Source organism: Anser brachyrhynchus (genome assembly GCF_964034855.1).
Source record: "Anser brachyrhynchus genome assembly, chromosome: 5".
NCBI lineage: Eukaryota > Metazoa > Chordata > Aves > Anseriformes > Anatidae > Anser > Anser brachyrhynchus.
Genome location: NC_137699.1, coordinates 25,583,845 through 25,603,468, shown reverse-complemented (window position 1 = coordinate 25,603,468; position 19,624 = coordinate 25,583,845). Strand labels below are relative to the sequence as shown.

Below are 19,624 nucleotides of genomic sequence, written 5' to 3'. Positions count from 1 at the left end.
TTAACATTTCTTATTGAAGAATGGCCTGTGCAAGTTCCTGACATCTTGCAGACGAGCAAAAATAAAAATATGTTAATATATATATAGGTTCCAGCTATATAATTAAACCTTTTGGTAAGATTTCACTGAGGACTGAGGAAGTAGCTACTGGCCTGGTGCTGCATTCCCTAGGTATGCCAACCCTGATGGATACAAGAAGGAGTGTTGAGTATGCCAGAAATGCGGTATCAGACCCCAGAGGTGCTCTTCTTGTCTGTAGTGGGTCAGAAGGGAAACTAAGGAGCTAAGGAGCTAACTGGAGGAAAAAAAAATAAAAAGAAAAAAAGGCTAACTTTTTTCTTTCATAACCAAATTTCTCAGTGTGTGGTTTAAGACTTAGGATGTTACTGTAGTCCCTGTGTTTTCTGAAGGAGCAAGGAGCATCAGGAAGTTTTCAAGACTGTAGGAAATATAGCGTATTTTCTCTTTTTGATGGGCAGTGCTAGGCCAAGTAACCAGGCAGCTCACATTTGGGTATTCTAATTTTAATTTTAATCTGGGTTCTCTCAGTTTGAAATGACATTGTATTGCACTGTCTATTTGATGTTGGTGTTCCCTCTTTGGTTTGAGTTGTCTGTCACCGTAGATGAAGTGTAGCCACACAGAATGACGTAGAAGGACAATTAAAAAAAAACAACAAAAACAAAAACAAAAAAAACCAACAAAAAGCTAATTTTTCAAGTCTCAGTTCTTTTTACTGACAGGTGGATTACATGACTGATTTCAATCTTAACTGAAAAATACAAAGCACGTAGCTTTTAAGTGTTGCCACATTCTAGGAGTGTCAAAAATCCTCTTGACACTTTACTCAAATGCAAAGTCAAGGGACAAGCATGTCAAAATTAAAAAATGTACATATGTAGATATGTACACAAATATCTGAGAGACCAAAATACCTTGTGTTTTGTTTCACTCGTGTAATTCTCACACAAATTAGTGAAAAATCATAGTAAAAGTGCATCTGCAAGAAAATATACCTCAGTAATATCAGGAGTAGTCTTTTTAAAAAACACACAATTGGAGTTTTCCATGGCTCATTTAATTATTGAAAGTTCCTTTATGTAATAAGTTTTTTATTGCCACATTCCACAGCAATCTTTAAGGTATCATCCTGAACTTAATACATCCAAAACATGCACAAGCACAGATGTACACACATGCACGCACACAAATGCACAGGCATGGATGTGTATGAGTTTATGCGCCTGGTATAGTACACCATCTTTTGATATACCGTGGTACGTAGAGACAGACTTTTGTAGTATCAGTCACTTCAGTAGCTCCACTGTGTTTACAGGTGTTACTTGTAAGAGCAAGGCAAGCAGGATTTGGTTTGTATTTGAGGGGGAGAATGCCACCCAAGTCAGTAGTTCTGTTCAGTTTTGTGTTTGCAAAATTAATTTACAAGAGCAACCTCTAGACCTTCAATTCCAACTCTCCTAACGGAGTGAGTCCTACAGCTACTGTGGTTTCTTTCAGGAAAGTAGGTTGTGCTTTATTTGTTCACGCAAGATAAATGGTTTTGTCCACTTCATCTGATAAAATGTAAGGGCCTGATCCTGTCACAGCTATATACTCAAAACTTCAGTTAACGTTTGTGAGCTAAATCCTGCTCAGCTTACTCACATGGATATCAGCTGGCCTGATAGATTTGACTTCCTAGTTACAAATAAGAAGCAAATTCCTTATGGTTAATTGAGTCTTGAATATCACCATAAAAAACAGTGTGAGATCAGAATCAGCCCCAGTGGGACTATGTACGCTCACAAAAAAAAACTCACCAGACTTTGCCCAGTGGTAATTCTGGGCATACAGTGTAAGAGTTGCAATTTGACTGAAGGTTTTCCTCTATCAAATCTCTCCGTTACAACATCTCTGTTCAAGAAATCCTGTAACAGTGAAAAACTCTTACAGTTTCCACCAGATTTGCAGCATCGACAAAAGAGTAACACATCAGATTTGCTTTGTATACCAAGAGACTCTTGTCCTTTCTGTTGCTCTTTTCTAGATTTAGCAAAATTCAATGGTGGTGCTAAATCAATTTTTTTTTTTAACTTTCAAGGGAAAAAACACTGGCAAAATTGTGTTTTCTAGGGAAGGCTGTGTGTGTAAATGAGAAACAGTGGATAGCAGCGGAGTGATCTCCTGTGGCCCTGCTAGTACAAGCTTTCCCCATATTGTCTCCTGCTTTTATATTAATTACAACTTGCATTATCAGCTGCGAGTCTGTAGCCCAGCAAATAGAAAATACTGCCCCTGGAGACCTAGCTTCTTGTATCTATTTTCCATCTCCTTCTATTGTGCTCTACTCAGTATTCACTGCTTTTCTCCTTGTAACACTGCTCTTTAACACAATTAGGTAAGAGCAAGAGGAGCACCATATTTGACTCCCAATTATTAAAACTACTGGGAATAGCTACATGTGTGCTGTTTACATTCTACGGTATACGGCATTAGTTTAGGTCATATGTATGTGAAAATTTTATGGTATGCACATAAACACAAAACAGGCAATTGCATTTTAGCAGGCATCATCCACACTTCGGCGTGTTTCATGCTTCTGTAATGTATATTACTAAACCTTGCAAGAAAACATGAAAAGCCATGCAGTTTGTGTAATTCATCTATAGCTATCTGTTTTTCTCTCTTTTTTTTTTTTCAGTGTAATAGCTTAATACAAATTTTATGTAAATTAAGAAAAATTATAATTAATATTAGGGGACTTTGGATAGGGATCTCTCTAGATACCTAAACTATACTGATAAAGTGTTTCTAGTGAAGTACACTTCAGGTATGTCATTGGTGTCATTGGTCTTTTTTTGCGTGCGTGTGTGTGTGAAGATGTATGTAAACTATCTACTTATGATTAGGCATTTCGCCAAGAAGTTTTTCTTGAGGGACGCAAAGTTGGAAACAGTCTAAGGCAAAAAAAGAGGAGTTCACTGACGCATACAATGATCTTAGTCCAATGAAAAAGAATGCTGCCTTTTAAGAGGCTGTAAACTCCACCCCAAGAATTATTTGACATTTTTTATAATATTAAAGCATAGCTATTTCCCTCATTTTTAGATTCTTCCACCATTCTAATATCGCCTCTTGTAAATACCCCATCCTTCCCAATTGGATATTTCTATCCTTCAAAAAAATACTGCCAAATTGCTTCCTCAAGAAAATTGTGTCACAAGAAATACATTGAATTTCCAATCAATCCACCCTGTCTTTCCAAAACTGGATGTACAAGCTGAGGTCAAGAACAAATCAGCCTGGTAGAGACAGCAAGTGTTTTCAGCTGCAGGAAGTCTTATTTACTGATCGTTTCCAAATCATTACATTTTTGAAACAGAAAGGCCAGCCTAAGCTTTTGAAATACTGTATGATAGGTTTTGGATGGCATTTTCCTTAAAACATAGCTGAGGTGTTACCAGTTAATTATTGTAATTTTCGTATGTGTGATAAGGAGCTCCAACAGCAGCCAGCTTAAGAGAGCCTGGAGTGCACAAAATTAACATAACTCTCTGTGTTCCTTGAAAAGTTTAGCCTAGGTGAACATGTTGCAATTATTACATTTCCTAAAAGAAGGTTCCAGCCTGGTGTTATTGGAGGGCTAAACTCATGCTATGCTATTGTTTCTTTCCTTTTTCATGTATTTCTTCCAGCTCTTTATCTGATTACCATCCGGCAAACAGCTGACGCTAAGAGGCTGCAGAGGGCTGAAGAGCTCCTGTCTGCTGTTTGCCTTCAGCTTGAAGCTATTTGAGTGGCTTCCTAACTCGGAGATAAAAAGAGAAGCTCATAGGCACAACTGTGTTTTAATTGAGGCTGTAAAGAGACTTGCTCAGTTTTTGCATTTTATTTCTAGCTGAACTTTTTGCTAACCTTATTTTCAACTGCGCTTTTTTTTTTTTTTAATAACGTCTGGGCTTCCTGAACTTTCAAGACTTCTTTTCATTCTTTTTCTGTTTCTTTCCACCTGACTCTGTAAAAAGATGGTAAAATGATATACTTTTTAAATGAAATTGCAAGGGTTTACAGTATTAATTTTGATTCTGGAGACCTAATTAATATAACAATCTCAATGAATATAAAACCTTGTTGTGATTATTATTGCTATTATTTTTCTGTTGTTCTGTGTGAGAAAAGTAGATCGGTCTTACAGGTTTTGGAAGGGCGGTGGTTTTGTACTATAAATGCTATCGTGCTGTCAGTTGTGCTGATAGGTTAGGTGAATTTAAGATCACGGACTGTCTTCTGTTCTGCTTATGTCTTCCTGCTGTGGAGCCACATACATGCATGCACGTGTGTGTTTGTGTAAGGTGAAGGGGATTTGGATCCTTCTTACCCTTTGGTCACCTAGGGCTTTATTCACAGCCTTTTGAAGTCAGAGGATCTTCCCTTTGTCTCTGCTGTGATCTGGGTCAGGCCCGTTAGATTTATGTTACTGGGTTTTGTAGCAAGACGTTATTTGGCAGTTCTATTTTACGTTGCTATAGAGCATGTGGTACTAATCAACTCTAGGAGATTACTTTGAGATGTTTCAATATATATTTTGAGACCTGATTCCAATCACACTTACACTGAATTTTACAATGGGTAAATCAGTTGATTTTGTTGAACTTATTCCTACTACACATTGGGGTAGATGAGGTCAGAATTGGTCCTGCTCAGAGAATTCATCAGTACTCGTCATTTGCTGCTCTCAGGATCTCCTCATGCTTTTATAGCCCAGTGTTATTTCATAATGCAGATGTAGGACACAATCAAACCTAACGGGCAATATTAGGGTGGGATGGGGGTTGAGAGAGTTGGGTTGCAGGTCGGGGGATATTTTTTGTTTGTTTTGGTTTGGGATTATTATAGTGTGCTTGATTTAAGTTGTCACATACAGGTGACGAGTAATGCAGGTCCAGCCCCTAGTCTGATCTGTTTCATGTGTTCTTGCTCTCCTTTTCTGCCAGAGGAAATTCCATCTCTTGCCTGCCTTCATGTGGTGCTGATAAAGCTCTTCCTGTACAGTAGAATTCCTGTTTTCCTTTAAGCAACAGCAGGGTATTGGGAATGATCAGGAAAGGGGAGGAGGACAGGAGGAGAATACACTCAACAAAGTAGCGCTAAACTGTAACATTAACTTTTCCTCACTTATCCCTTTAAATAGCAGCTCCTCACTCCAGGAGAGCCAATACTCAATAAATTAGAAAGCTAGCATGAACGATGTGACTGAAGTACAGTGGTTGAGGTCTTACTTAGCAAAGTTTTGCAAACTTTGTACGTCTGTCTTATCTGTTCTCTTTTGTCGTGTTTTATGCATAGTAACGTAGAAAGAATTACATAAAAATCACTATACGTGTTATTTTATGTAATCACCTGGTGGTTATTCTTGACAATACTTGTAAGCAAACTGTTAGAGTGATACAGCTAGAAAGTCTTTTGAAATGTGTCATATCAATATGTGTGTGTGTGTTAGGGGGGTGGGGGGTAGAAGCATCTTCCCGGCAAAATGTTTTTCAGAAGCAGCTTGCTTTTTCCCCACAACTTTGCATTTGCCTGAAGTTTTTTCCACCACTCAGACTGGTGAGAGAGAGGGTAGGGTGGGAGGGCATTTTTCTCTCCCATGCACATTCTTTACTTCTTGAAACAGCTTCCCTCCTCTTCCTCTCCCCTCCCATCTCTCACCAGTCTAGAAAAACAAAGTGTGGGGAGGCAGTTTACAGGCCAGCTAGCCCAATCCTCATGTGAACACCTAGTATCATAAGCTGTGCAGGTCATTTGATGTCCTCCCCCCAGCCCCTTGTTGCTCATTAAGAAACATATATATTTTTTCCCATCAAATATTCTTCTGCAGTGCTATTAAAACAATTAAATCCAGATAACTCTTTGAAAAGTTAAAAAAAAAAAAATCTGTCCTTTATTTTACCAAATAAATCTTTGTACCTCCTCTGCTTGTCTTTGCTGAAGAATTATTACACTGTGCAAACAGTATCAGTGTTTGGCACATTTCACAAATGCTAATGTGTATACTTTTCCCCCCCTCCTCCCCTCTTCTCCCGGTTTTCTTTCTGTTCTTCATTTGCTATTGGAATGGGAACTGTGGAAAAAATTCCTTGGCACTCTGACACCAGAATCCTTCATCTTGGAGAGACCACGATGATGCAACCTCAACGCACTCGGCAGGCACACCGGGGCCCTCCAGTGGGGGCCATGCTTCCCAGAGTGGAGACAACAGCAGCGAGCAAGGTAAAAGGTCAAACTTTTTCCCTGTGCAAAGTAGGCATGACTAAAATAACTCCAGCTTTTTTTATTATATCAGTACATCTGCCTTAGAGTAAACATGGAGTGGCAGACTTGCAGTATAATCAGCTGTAACTTAGGGAGATGGTATTTCCTTTTCTTAACCCACTTAGCTACATTTTATTATTATTTCAAAGTGAAATATCTAATCTTCAAACAAGCTTTGTAATAACAATTGATTAGTTCTGCCAATTCCTTTACAAATTTGGTTATCTACAGTTTATTTTTGTGCGGTGTAAGTAAATATAACGACAGATATACTCTCCAGCTGTGATGCAGTTGTTTGAGCTGAGTTATAGATGGAGAATTTAACCTGTAGTTTTACTTGGGGAAAAGATTCATATATGAAGTTATCATCAAGCTGCTAAATTATATGCAGTATATGCAAACCCCAAATTAGACAGAAAATCGTTTCTTGCAATGTTTACTTGTACAGACTCATTTCTGCTTCCGAAAATCTTAGTTCAGAATGGTAGAGATAGACCTGAACTGCAAAACCTTTGTTATATCTATGCAGTGAAGACCTTCTCTGTGTTTCAGGAGTTTTGATTATTATTTTATTTTTTTTTATTTCCTACTGCATTGCACCTTGTGTGTGGTCATCTGCATCCATGCTGAGTGAGTGTCAAAGGCTGTCATCTTGATATGATTGTGTTTTACACTCACATGTTAGAAATGTAAGTGGCTCCAGAAGGTATGAGATTCAAGCCTCAAGTGCTAAAGAGTGGGGTAAAGATGGTCTACTGCCACTCTTGGAACCTGACTCAGAATTGTGATTTTTAAGAACAAAGTTTATGGTGGGCTCCATTCTTATTTCTTTGTTGTCATGCTATGCCTCAGCTAGCAAGTGCGACACTACCTTTATTACGCTTTATGATATGCTCCCTCCACCTCCCACATCTGCAATGTTTTGCCACTGCTTTTCCCCTCACTTGGTGGTCACGTGTACCCAGCACAGCCAAACGACAAACCCATGATCCAGCTAGCCATGCAGGATCCCAGACTGGGGAGCAGAGCAGCCTTCAAGGCTACTTGCTGCTGTTGCTGTCGGCTTCACGCTGCAGGGAGCTTCCGCCGCGGAACATGGCTTGGTGCCACGCTGAGGCGGCTGAGCTGATGCGCCATTTCACGTCTCTCACGTGGCCGCTGCCTGGCACAGAGCTGGAGCCTCTCCTCTTTCTCACGGTCTGGTGTCCCACCCCCTGTGGCTCTAGCAACCTGCAAAGTTTGTCTCTGGTGTAGCGGTTTGGGTTTGTCTCCTATTTGTACGACTTGTTTATGCACTAGTAGTCTCTGCTGCCATGGCACAGGGCGTGATCCGTGTCCAACGTGAGTCACTCAGGACTTTTCTGTGTGCCTGACACAAGGTCCAGCATGAGCTCTTGCAGTTCAGTGGCTCCTGAAAGGGAGAGCCTGACTGATAAGCAGCAAACCAGCATTACAGCTGGCCATAGGCTTTACTGTTGATGAAGTGTTTACACTTTGTACTGTGGTTAGGATATTTGACATAGCAGAAGATCATTTATGTACTTAAAAATGATTCTTCTGAGTCACCTGTGACTGTGGTCATTCCACCCCTAGGTAAGAAATTTGCTCAGGCCTATATCTCTACTCTGTCCCAGCAAACCTTATAAACTAAAAGCGTTTTTTCATCAAGCTATACCTTGATGTAAAGGGATCCCTTGTAGTGACATCCAGGGACCTTGCATTTCACTAGGCAGTCCGATCTTTTGCCGTGTAAATCAGAGTGCAGGAGAAATATTCCTAAGCATGAGAAAAAGCAGTTGATTACAACTACGTGACCTTCTCATTGGAAACTGAGGTTCCTGGCAATATATAGGACTTAAACCTGTTATGCTTACATCTGCAGAAGATGAACGGTTGCTGAAGGGCCAAATCCGTCACCAGTGTTGCCTGGTCTAGCAGAGTGAAACATCGCTCTTACGCTTCCCTTTGTACTCGGTTGGGCCTTTTAAAAGGAAGCAGTCGTCCAGTGGCAAATCAGCATTCCTCTCAGCTGCTGGCAGCTGAAAGATGTATGATCGTACAGTGCAGGCAAAATTCCCATTGGAGACAGCTTTGGATTGTTCTTCCTCCCTCAACCCTGGGAAAGACTAGAAAGAGGGAGGCCTAGTGCAGAGATCTGTACTGAATTTTCCCTACAGTTCCTTGAGGGGGGCAGGGTCTACTTTATCACTGCTGAACTGGCAGGGAATCTGTCCCAGCCATTCCTAAGGCTGGTGGAATGCCCTCTTGGGCTGTTCTGGCATAGCTACTTGTTTGGGTCAGCTTGGTTTCCCTGTGGTTTCATTAAGACCTTCCTCCAGTGTTGTATTCCACTTGCCCCAGAGGATTTCTTGGGAATGGGAACTCAGTAATGAGTCTTAGGTTACATTAGCAACCTTTGGGCTTTTCCACTGATGCCTGGTGGCAGCAGAGATTGATTCAAACTAGACTCAGTCTCTTCTGGCTCTTGGGAGCTCTGTTTCCATGTGTCTCTGCTTTTGCCTTAAGTCTATGACATACAGCTCATGATTTTTAGGAGATGGAAGTGAGATGGGTGAGTGATGACATTACCTCATGCGGAGAAAGTCTGCAAAAACAGATCTATTACATAAAATAATCCATCCATAATTCCTGAACTTGGAACCAAAAAAGCTGTAGGCGTTTTGGCTGCTTGTGGAGGACAGTTTCTTCATGACAGTGCATGACTGCCATTTTGGCACCAAAAGGGTTAATTTAGTCAATGTTTGATATCAGAAACACACTGGCATTGACAGGGTTAAGGAAAAGGCCTTCAGGCAGTAAATGTTGAAAGATTATCCTAATTTTATTAGTGGTGAGTGTCTATGTTGTTCTTAACATGTCACCTCACCTGTTCAACAGAAAACAAAGCTATACAACATATTGATCATCTAACAAACCTAAGTACTAGTGACCTGTAATCTACCAAGCATTTATTGACTTTATCCCAGTTCAGATCCACAAATGCAGATCAATGCCATGTAATAATATTTTAGAGATCAGTAATTATGTAGTAGGTATGATTCTCTTTCCCCCTGTCCTGGAAAGAGAAAGAGTTAAATATATCCAATAATAAAAATAAAATACTCTAAACATCTTACAGAGGAGAAAAAGGAGAAGCTGATTTAATGGTCTAATGAGGCCATCTTCCAGAGACTTGTTTTGTGTAGGGCTTGCTTTGACCTTTCGCTTTGCTCAGGAGCCCAACGCTTCATTTTTCACATTCTTGCAATTACGTTAACGCTTCAAGCATTTCTGACTCCAAGTCAGCTAGCAACACCAGGCATAACTCAACACTGTGAGTTTTTCTCCTCTCTGTAGATTCATTAACAGGTCACCGGGGTCCCAACTGAAATTTAAAACTGACTGGTTCTGTTGGGTTAGCTGAGTTATAGCAAGGGAGATGGCAGGAAAGGGGCTGAGAGAAGGGGTGGAGAGAGAGAAGACCCTGGGGTTTTTGTCGGGGAATATATGTGTGAAAACCCTAAGCGGAAGATTAAAAGGTGTGTGCAGCTTTATCGTCCACCCTCTTCTTTGGGGAGGGGGGGGAGGGGGAGGGGAAACAGATCTGAAAAGCTTTCGGGGTATTGTATTTTCCTGATTCTCTGTGAGACAAAGTGAAAAAGGCCCTTACACGCAAGGCTAAATGACTTCTAGAGTTCTGCATCAGTTTGTACCACGGTGATGGATATGTCGCTCCCAGACTTTAATTCCTATTTAATCTCTTTATGGGATATTTCAAATAATGAATATGGCAGATTATGCATGAAAAGTGGGAAATAAATCTTTTTAAGGTTTAAAAACATGTGGTCTACAGGAAAGCACCAGGGAATAGTTTCGGTTTCATACTTTATGATACCAGGACTGTATACCTGATTTGTCAGATTCTTAGTTCAGTCACCAAAAGGGCCTGATCCAGTGAAGTCAGATGGAGGCTGTGGTTTTTCAGGACCTTTCAGGAAGTTCAGCACCTTTTAGGATTAGGCCTGGGGTGATAAACTTGACCGTAAGTGAGAAGCCAGAGACAGGAAACTGCTTCTAGGTTATACAGCAATAAAGGTAATAAATGAGCATCAAATCCAGTTTGCCTTTGTACAAGTAGTTCATCTTTTTTCTTTTTTTTCATGTAACTACTTGTGCTGAATGAAGAGGATCTTTTATATACAATATCTGAGGACTACTATCTAGGCCAATATCTTAAAGGAGTTTTGAGCCATTTTTGTGATAGCGTGATGTTTGACCCACAGATTTGTCCACAGTAGTTTTCTGTGGCAAAGGCTCAATATCAGGTTCATGGCAAAGTCAGATGCTAGCTGAAATCACATGCATTAGTCCTAGGTTATGCCTCTGGGTTGATGCATGTTGGAAAAATTAGATGGTATATTTCTTACTTATATCTTTATGTAATACACAAATTTATGAAAGTAGCTCATAATAACAGGACAGGCCCTCAGGCATTAAAACCACATAAAGCTTTGAACCAAACTCTAACAGGCAGAAAAGGAAAAAAGAGAGAGAGAGGGGTAACAACAACAATAATAATAAATAATTTTAATAAGAAGAATTAACATATTCATATGAAGTCTTGGAAGTTTAATATACTAAAAGTAATACTACAACTTTTTTTTCCTGTATGTATAGGTGAGCCTGCTGAGGCTAGCTAGCATGCATATTCATTATAAGGATTTGGAATATATTACTATTTCTTTGTATTTTTATATGTAAACCTATAGGGCACAGTTTTACTAGAAGAGAACTGTCTTTTGTAAGAAAGAAATTTCCTTATAGAAAGGTCCAAATATCCAGACTGTGAAAAATCAAACTTCCTAATGAATAATGCTTCACTGGAGATGCATTATTTCAGAAGGCATAGCTCTCATGAAGGTGAACTGTATGAAGTATGAAAAACTCTTAAAGAACAATGAGTTTTTTCAGCTGAGGAAGATACAGGAAGAGAGTAGCCCTTATTAATTCATCTTTTCCTTTCAAGTTTGAGGGGCCCGTCCTTGTGTTGATATGTATGAGTAATTCCCATTAATGGTGATGGGAGTTACGCATGTGCACTGACAGAAGAATAGACCCCTTAGTGTTCAAAGCACATGAAATTTACATTTTTTTCCATTGCTGTAATTGAGATGTTGACAAATTGGAGAATATTGATGAGCCTTTGTTTTAAGTATTTCTTGCCAAGTTTGTTTTATTTTTTCATGGTTTGAACAATGGTGTGGGTTCAGTAGCAATGAATAATCAGGGTAGAGTAAAGATAACTTTGTATTTCAATATTTTGATGTGCCAATATGAAATAAATTGTCTTAGGCAAATGGAATATGCTGTTTTAATCATTAGCTATGCATGAAAGAAAAATTGATGTTGACATCTTTGCTGTAAAATCGTTGTAATGGGGCCTTCCTTACAATTCATTTTTGTAAAATTCATTTTGTACATTTTGCAGCAATTGAACAATCCCTGCACTGTGAATAGGCAGAATTCCCAGAAATACTGAGACAGTTGGCCCAGTAACTGCTGAGCTCACACTGCACACCACATGCACATTAACCATAATGATGCCAGAACCAGCTTAGCTAAATATAGTCACATTTTAGTATCCTCCCATCCTTTCTTTTCTTTCCTTCTATTGCATGAACAAATACAGCTTCTTGCAGTTTTTGTTAGATTGGTGGGTTGTGGAAACATTTATGTCCCTACTCACTATTCAGTAAGTAGCAGTAAAATTTCATAGTGAATCTTCGCTTCGCTATACTGTTTTCTAATAATCAGGCTGGTGGGAGCTGCAGATTCCTCACCGTTTATTAAATTAAAGCTTAGGGTGTGGGGGATTTAAAAATATTATACATGTATTTAGCATCCTCACCTCTTAATTTTTAATCCATGAAGTTCTATTTATATTTAGGTATATACAATAAAACCCTCTATCAACATATAAGCATTAGAAAACATTTACTTCCATTTTTGAATGTGTTGTGCAGGGGTTTCAAATGCAGCCCAGGAAAACTCTGTCAATGGAATGTTTTCATAGTGGCAGTAATCTCTTTAAAATAACCCTAAATACAATATGACAGATGCCATCTGGAATAATCTTTTGCTAGTTCCTTTCAACTTTTATTTTTTCCTACAGCTAAGTTCATCTAAAACTGGTCCCTTAGTCATGTGGTAAATGCAGTGGACTCTTTCCTCCCTTGTATGCACAAATGTTCAGAGAAAATAACTTAAGAGATTGTTACTGTTGAGATGTTTGCCTCTGACTTAATGTTGCTGTTTTTCAAATGTGTGTGTTTATGTATATATTTATATATATTTGTTTATATATTTGTATTTCAAAATGGAAAAGGTAGGATTCCCCCTTAGGCTACTCTTTCCCTCTCAGATCCTACTCAGCCTAACCCAATTTGCCTCCGAATGTTAGATAACATCCCATTTGCTAAATTATAATTGTATGCTTGTTACAATATTAATGGTTTCATAATGCAATGCATTCGAACATACAGTAGCAAGTGCTTAAATGTCTTCCTGTGTTGTTACAGACTGACTAATTTCTTCCTATATGTGCCAACTTATTTGAAAGATCTAGGGTTGGAATCTCTGGATTTTTTTTTAACTTAGTCGTGTAAAGGGATGTCTCCTGATGCCTGTTAGAGTTTAATTTAGAGTAGTAATTAAACTTGAATACTGCCTCATAAACAAAAGATAAACAATAAACCAGCCACGTTCCCTGCTGTTTCATAGCTTTCTTTCCCAGATGTTTTAGCCTGATAATTTTTACACAGTGAACTACCTAGCAAAGAGTGCTATGGACAGAGGTCAAAGCCTAGCTCTTTGTAATGAGGTTTTTAAAAACTTTTCTGCAAATGAAGTAGTGTAGAATTTTCCTTTGTGTAGCTGATAAAATTCTAAGATAGAGAAAGGCGCTCATTAATTGACTTAGCAATTCTCTCCATCTTGTTTAACAAGATGGCACTAATTTAAAAACAAAAAACTTTTTTTCTTTTTTCCTTTTTACTGTTGATGATCAAGGAGTGTTGCTGTTCCTTAATATTACTGTGCACGGGCAGTATGTTAAAGTCTTCTGCCATCCTTAATAAATAAAAAGTACCTGTACAGGAGCTGCTCTCTCCGTGTTGATTGTGAGTAGCTATGGAAATGTTCACAGTGGAGCACTTCTAATGTTTTTAGACGCCTCCTCAGGCTGCTGGAGCTTGCCTGTCCATTTCTGGACCGCTCCAGTGTCAGCCATGATCTTTCTAATTGCCAGGTAGGAGTGGGCCGCTTGTCTGCAGAAGCCATGTTATTTTCACTGGGTGGGGTAATTACTGAAAGCTGAGAATAGCTGCACTAAAGACACAGGGATACTTTCATGATCCCATTAGCATAAGAGTGGGTAAATTATTCATGCCAAGTGAGGATTCTATGGGGAAAAGTATAGTTAATGCACATAGTTTTTAAATGTATCCCTTTCTGCTCTGAGACTAAATTCTTGTTGGATTCAGTTCTCAGACATTTACGGGAAAGCTCTAGTGGCATGTTAGACGCAGTTCATCTCTCTCTGTTTGCAGCGCTCTCAATAGAGACCATCTGGCAAAGATCCAAAAGGTGATTAAACAAAATGATCAGCTCTTGTTGCTGTGTTACATGTCCAATACTCTGGATTAAAAAACATGACCCACAACAGTCGGCTAACATCATCTCTTTTTTTCCCTTTTTTCCCCCCCTCCCTTCCCCTGTAAGAATTCAGATGGTCCACAAATGTCTATGCCATCTTTGTGTCCTTATGGCCCATAATCATGAACAGGTTGTGCAAATGGCTCTTTCTGTAACACGGTCTGTTCCAGCAGCATAGAAACATTTCATATTAATTGGGTCAGTCTAATGTTCATAATGACATGGGGAAAAATTACCCAAATGTGTTCTTATAGTAAACACTTAAAATGTGTCTTTCTGCTATTAGAAAGTGAAATTTGACATCAGGCTCATGTGGCTGATTTATTTTTTAAGGCTGAAGAAAATCAAAGCATGACACTGTCATCTGCTGAAAATAGTTTAAAGCCCCTTCTAAGCAAACAAAAAGGAGAGGGAGGGGGAATGAGCTGTGGTTTAACACCACAATCAGGGATGAATTTACAGTGCTATTCAGAAGAGTACTCCCTTATCATAAACAAGCTGATAATCACACTGAATCTAACTCCCAATTAGCTCTTTCCTCACTCGCAGAGATCAGCATACATGTCCTCCTTAAGCCGTGATATGTTGCTGTTGAGTCAGACAGAACATTTGTATACCTTATGTCATATTCAGAATTTAAGGATTAATGCTATATATTTACCAGAAAACCCAGCTAATCAGCAAGGTAATTTCTCAAACCAATCACTTCAATGTCTGAGTTAAGGTAAAAATGCCAAGACTGTGAATAGGGGACATATGTATCTTATCTTTTTGGGGTTGCACCAAATGCCAAGTACTAGCGTAAATTCAACAGAAACCAGACATTGTTGGAAAGTAATTAAAGAAATATTGAAATTAAACCTACCATATGAGTGAAATATTTGTAGGCCCGCTTTGTTGCGTACATAGCAATTTGCATGGAATTGAACAGTGTTTCTTTCTCTTGCTTCCTGAGTTTTACTTTGCTAAAAACCACAGAGGAGTCACCTCTGTGTATGCAGTATCAGGATCAGCTTCGTACTGAGACCCCAGTCCAAAATCAGCAGGTTTACTTAAATGAGAAATTTATTTAAAATAAACAAATAAAGCCTCCAAACCTATGCCAAGAAAAATCAAATTCCACTTTTGAAATCTAAAAAGACCTACCGATGCTGTCAGCTCTCCTTACTGTACAAGGTGAAAGCAATAGGTAAAAGCTGCAGATGTGTCCGGAGTGCTGGGGCGGGGGGGGGGGGTGGGAGGGGTGGGGGGGGGGGGTGGGAAGCGAGGCTCCCCGGCATCAGAACTGTGTGGCAGATGAAAGGGACCCACATAGCCTTGGGGGTCTTAAGGCTATTACAGGGCAACTCATGCTCTGTTATCATGCTGATTTTCAATTGATTTTTGGCTGTACAGTACTTGTTGAAGGCCCTCTGGAGTATCAAACACTGCATTATGGCACTACACATTGTAATACGTGTGCCTTTTGTCTTACTGTCTTTACTTTGCCTGTGATAACCATTCTGCAATTGCTCCGGCATCTAAGGATGTTTTATATCTGTGGAAGAAGAACAGGTGAAAGAAATCTGACGGCCATTTTTAGTTGTCTCTTAATGTGGTGTGACATCTTTGTTCATAGTTCTAAATTTTCATATCAATCTGATTTTAAATGACTACAAAAGCTTGTTTTTAACTATACAATTACTTCTCATTTAAGTGACTTACCACAGGGTACCAATCAACCTAAGTCTGAGGTCTAAATATAATTTCTTCTTTCTCAAACTTGCTGTATGATTCCTTACGTAACTGGTATTAAAGACTGTTAAATTTGAGCTGAGGTTGCAGGAAGCTTTCTATAGGCTGAAGTGAGTAATTTCTCCAACTTTCTAGCTTCTCTGTTCTTCACTTAAATGATTGTATCTCTCAGGCAGGTTTTTCATTCACTGAAAATCAAGTGATCTACACATAAGCCTTGATAGGCTGAGTATTTTTAAAATCAGATCACTAGCTAAAGATTTATGATATCTTCTTCAAAATAAATGCTTACCATTTTAACCAGCATTTTCTACTACACTAGCTTGCGTAAATCTTCACGCATACAGCGAAAGATGTGAATGAATGTTCAAAAGTCTTTACAAGAATAAAAATCTACATGTGAAAATGCATGTAGAAACTTAGACTTGCAGCTTTCTGGTCTAAATTAGCACGTGGTGTTATGGGAACTACAAGAGAGCAGTATAGCTAGTTGTATGTGCCTGCAGCCTTAACTGCCTTGCTAGCTGCAGGCCTGATCCAAAGAACAAGCATGATCACCAGGAAGACATCTGTTATTTCGGTGCCCTGCCTGTATTTCCTCATTTTGTTGCCATGAGGTAAGGATATGGATATCTGCTCAGGAGCAGCTATCTGCAGAACTGAATCCAGTAGGACCCTGTGTAAGTTGCTCTCTGTTGTGTTTTCTTCCTCATCTGTACAATGGGCACAAGCATAATTAAATGTTGCACGAACGTTATGAATTGGTCATCTGTTCATCTGTTGAGCAATGGACTGCTCTTATAGTCTAGGAATGCAGGGTTATGTAGAAAATTAAAGTATGTTCTAGTATTGTCTTTTATCAATTTCATAATATCAGCACTGTATATACTGTATTTGTAAATTGTATTATTTTAAAACTTCCTCTTTTTTCAACAAAGGTGAAAAGAGGTGAATGAAGTGATCATGATCTTTAAATTCATATATTTTTTTAAAGTAATAAGACTTAAGTAAGTAATGAAAGATGACATGGATCATGTCATCAATTTCTAAATGATATTTATATAAACATGAGAAGTCTAAAGTGATACTTCCAATGTTTTAAAAAATATTCTATCATTACATGTATATCTTCCTTTTCCTTTTTTTCTTTTTTTAATTATTTTCTCCCCACAAACAAGTACAGTAAACATAGACCAAGGAATACTTGATTTATTGCCATTTAGGTGTTAGGGATCCAAGGGTAATATTGGCTTAGAACAAGATTGTGCAATGCATGATATTTCTTTCTTCCTCAAGGATTTCCTTACTGCTCTAGAGCTAGAGAACAGGTTGTGATGTTTAGTGACCTTGCACATCAGTAGTTCTGTCTTTTAAACACGGACATTGATTTTTCTTATCCTGGCATGAGAAGATCTAGCATACCCCCTGCTCTGTTGCCTAAGAGCTTTCAGCATGTACGCAGGCAGTGGTGGCTAAGAATGAAGGCTTAAGGCATCAGAATTGGCAGAGGTATCATAAGTAGTATGCTTTATATTTGGAGTTTTTTGTTAACTATGAAAAACCAAGTATCCATTTTCCATTTTGCTGGAGGGTGGAGGGGGATTTAAAATATTTTGTGTAACTATTTTATTATTATTATTGCTTTTAGTCTTAACAAACATACCAGTCTAAATTTAGTCACTTGGTTTTCCACAGAACTTAGAATAACATTTCAAAATACACTGACCAGGAGTCCTGCTCATAGGACCTAAGATCTGTCTTTTGTTTATGGGCCAGTGGTGGACTTTCCACAAAAGGTTTGAAAGGAGGCAGTAAGAATCAGTTGAAAGCAGTTCTTCCTGCCCAGAGGGCTGAAGAGGAAGGCACTGTTCTCTTCAGAGCCTGATCCATCATGTGTGGAAATCAGTAGCAATAGTAGAGGTGCTACTGCTTTCACATATACAGAATTTGAGTCAACCACATCCACATAAACAAAAGCAAAACATTATTCTTCTATGTTTAAAAACATACATGAACATAAACACACACAAAAAAACTCTTTGTTTTTGGTCAATTCACATAGAAAGTACTGCCACTAAGACACACAAGTTCTGCAGAAAGACAGCTATGAGGCTTAATTCTTCCTAATATTTCTGATCAAAATTTCATCATGCCTTACATTTTAAGGGACAAATAGTAAAACACCAGCTTTTTTATTTGCTTATGAAAGTTTTGAATTACTTTTTTCCTCTAGAGTTTTTACATGTTTAGTTGAGTTTTAGAGGAAAATATATTTATGTTTTTATTTCAGTTCATTTTTTGAAATACTGTTTCACATCAGTGGGAGATAATTTACTTATGCAGTAAACTTGAAATTACCTTTAAGGAATTTGACTGCTGCTATTTGATTGTACTTTATATAGTAACTCACCTTGCATACAGGTATGTATGGATCTGGAGAAAGTAAATGATTCGTTTTCTACTCTTACATATGGGTGGCTTTTAAGTGACAGCTCTAATGCTCAGCTGTCTTTGGGTTGTATGTGAAGTCACCTTTATCACAGCATTAGGAGCAAACAAAGGGAAATTATCAGGTGGCAAAGTGGCCCAGGTGTTCCTGCCTACAGCCAGTGCAGTCGGCACAGGAAAGAGTGAGACAAAGTGGTTTCCCTGTGTTCCCCTGACTTCCCAGCTGCTCCAACTCTCAAGTCCATTGCAAACCTCAGATACTTGAGCTTACACAAACTAGCCTAGACTACAGGCTGCATAACTTGTTGAAAGAGCTCAAATTATGTTATGGATGGTTACCTGTGTATACTCTTGGTACTATACATTCCTCATTCATGGGCTATGTTTGGGGTCTTCTGCTATCTTGTACAAACAGAGCACTTGCTGTAACTGACAAGGACTGGTGGTGTAGCCAAGAGAGTGAGTAAGGGGAATTCAGCAAATTCTCTATTAAGATGTGATTTGTACCATGACATTTTTAGCAATCCCTGCATTTAATTCTTAAGTAAGTAAAGAGGACTCTTCTCCTTATAATCTTGCATTATGCCCACCAGCTTATTGTGGCTACACTTGTTTAAGCAATTACATTTGTTTAAACTTTCCTTGGGCTTCTTGATACGCAGCTGTGAGTTGGTCATACCTAGATTTAAGGCAGACCCCACTGGCAGAGAGTTCAGCAGAAGTGAATATAGCAAATACAAGCATAGAATTTTATTGCAGGACTTAGTGCTAAGCTTTTAAATTATTTACGAGCGTAAAATTCAAAAATTCGCATGAATTCCCTGTCTAATTTTACACTCCTGCCTAAAGAGGATGGAACATTGCTTAAATAGCACAAATCAGAGTTTTTCAGCTTGGAGCTTCCTTCCTAATTCCTCCCACCTCAGATTTACCACTTACTGACGGCTCTCCATTTCGTGGAACTCCTGACCCTATACATCTGTTAAAGGGGACAGTTCAAGATGAACACAGACTCCTACTCAGTAGGACTGCAGTGTTCTCTTAGCTCCTACTAGATGCTTGAACAAGCATAGGGCTTAAGTGAAATCCTTTAGCTGAGTCCAAATCTGTTCTTATTTAGGGACTAATCCAAAGCCTGTTAAATCAACAGAAAGATTTTGGTTGACTTCAGTGAGCTTTGGATCAGGCCCTTTCTTGCTAATACATCTGAAATCAATGGAGCTACATTGGGCTTCTGCCAGTAAAACAGGAGAAAAAAAAAAAAGAGAGGGATTGTCCTTCTCCTTTATTCATGCGGTATCTAATGCATTGAGGTCCTGGTGCTGAAGCAGTGCTCCCGAGTGTTTCCCTGATACAATAATAATTGTTTTGACCTGATTACATCACGTGGTATTCATGAATTCCTAGCCAGCTGGGT

At 38.9% G+C, this 19,624-nt stretch overlaps 1 protein-coding gene across 9 annotated transcripts in view; it reads left to right on the top strand.

The window, feature by feature from the left end:
• MEIS2 (Meis homeobox 2) overlaps positions 1-19,624 on the top strand; it is a 172,279-nt gene that overhangs the window by 10,340 nt on the left and 142,315 nt on the right. For all 9 annotated transcript variants that reach the window (XM_080594152.1, XM_080594146.1, XM_080594144.1 and 6 more), the window contains exon 7: positions 6,156-6,270. In XM_080594152.1, coding sequence (XP_080450278.1) covers positions 6,156-6,270 — 115 coding nt within the window. The remainder of the gene's footprint in view (positions 1-6,155; positions 6,271-19,624) is intronic.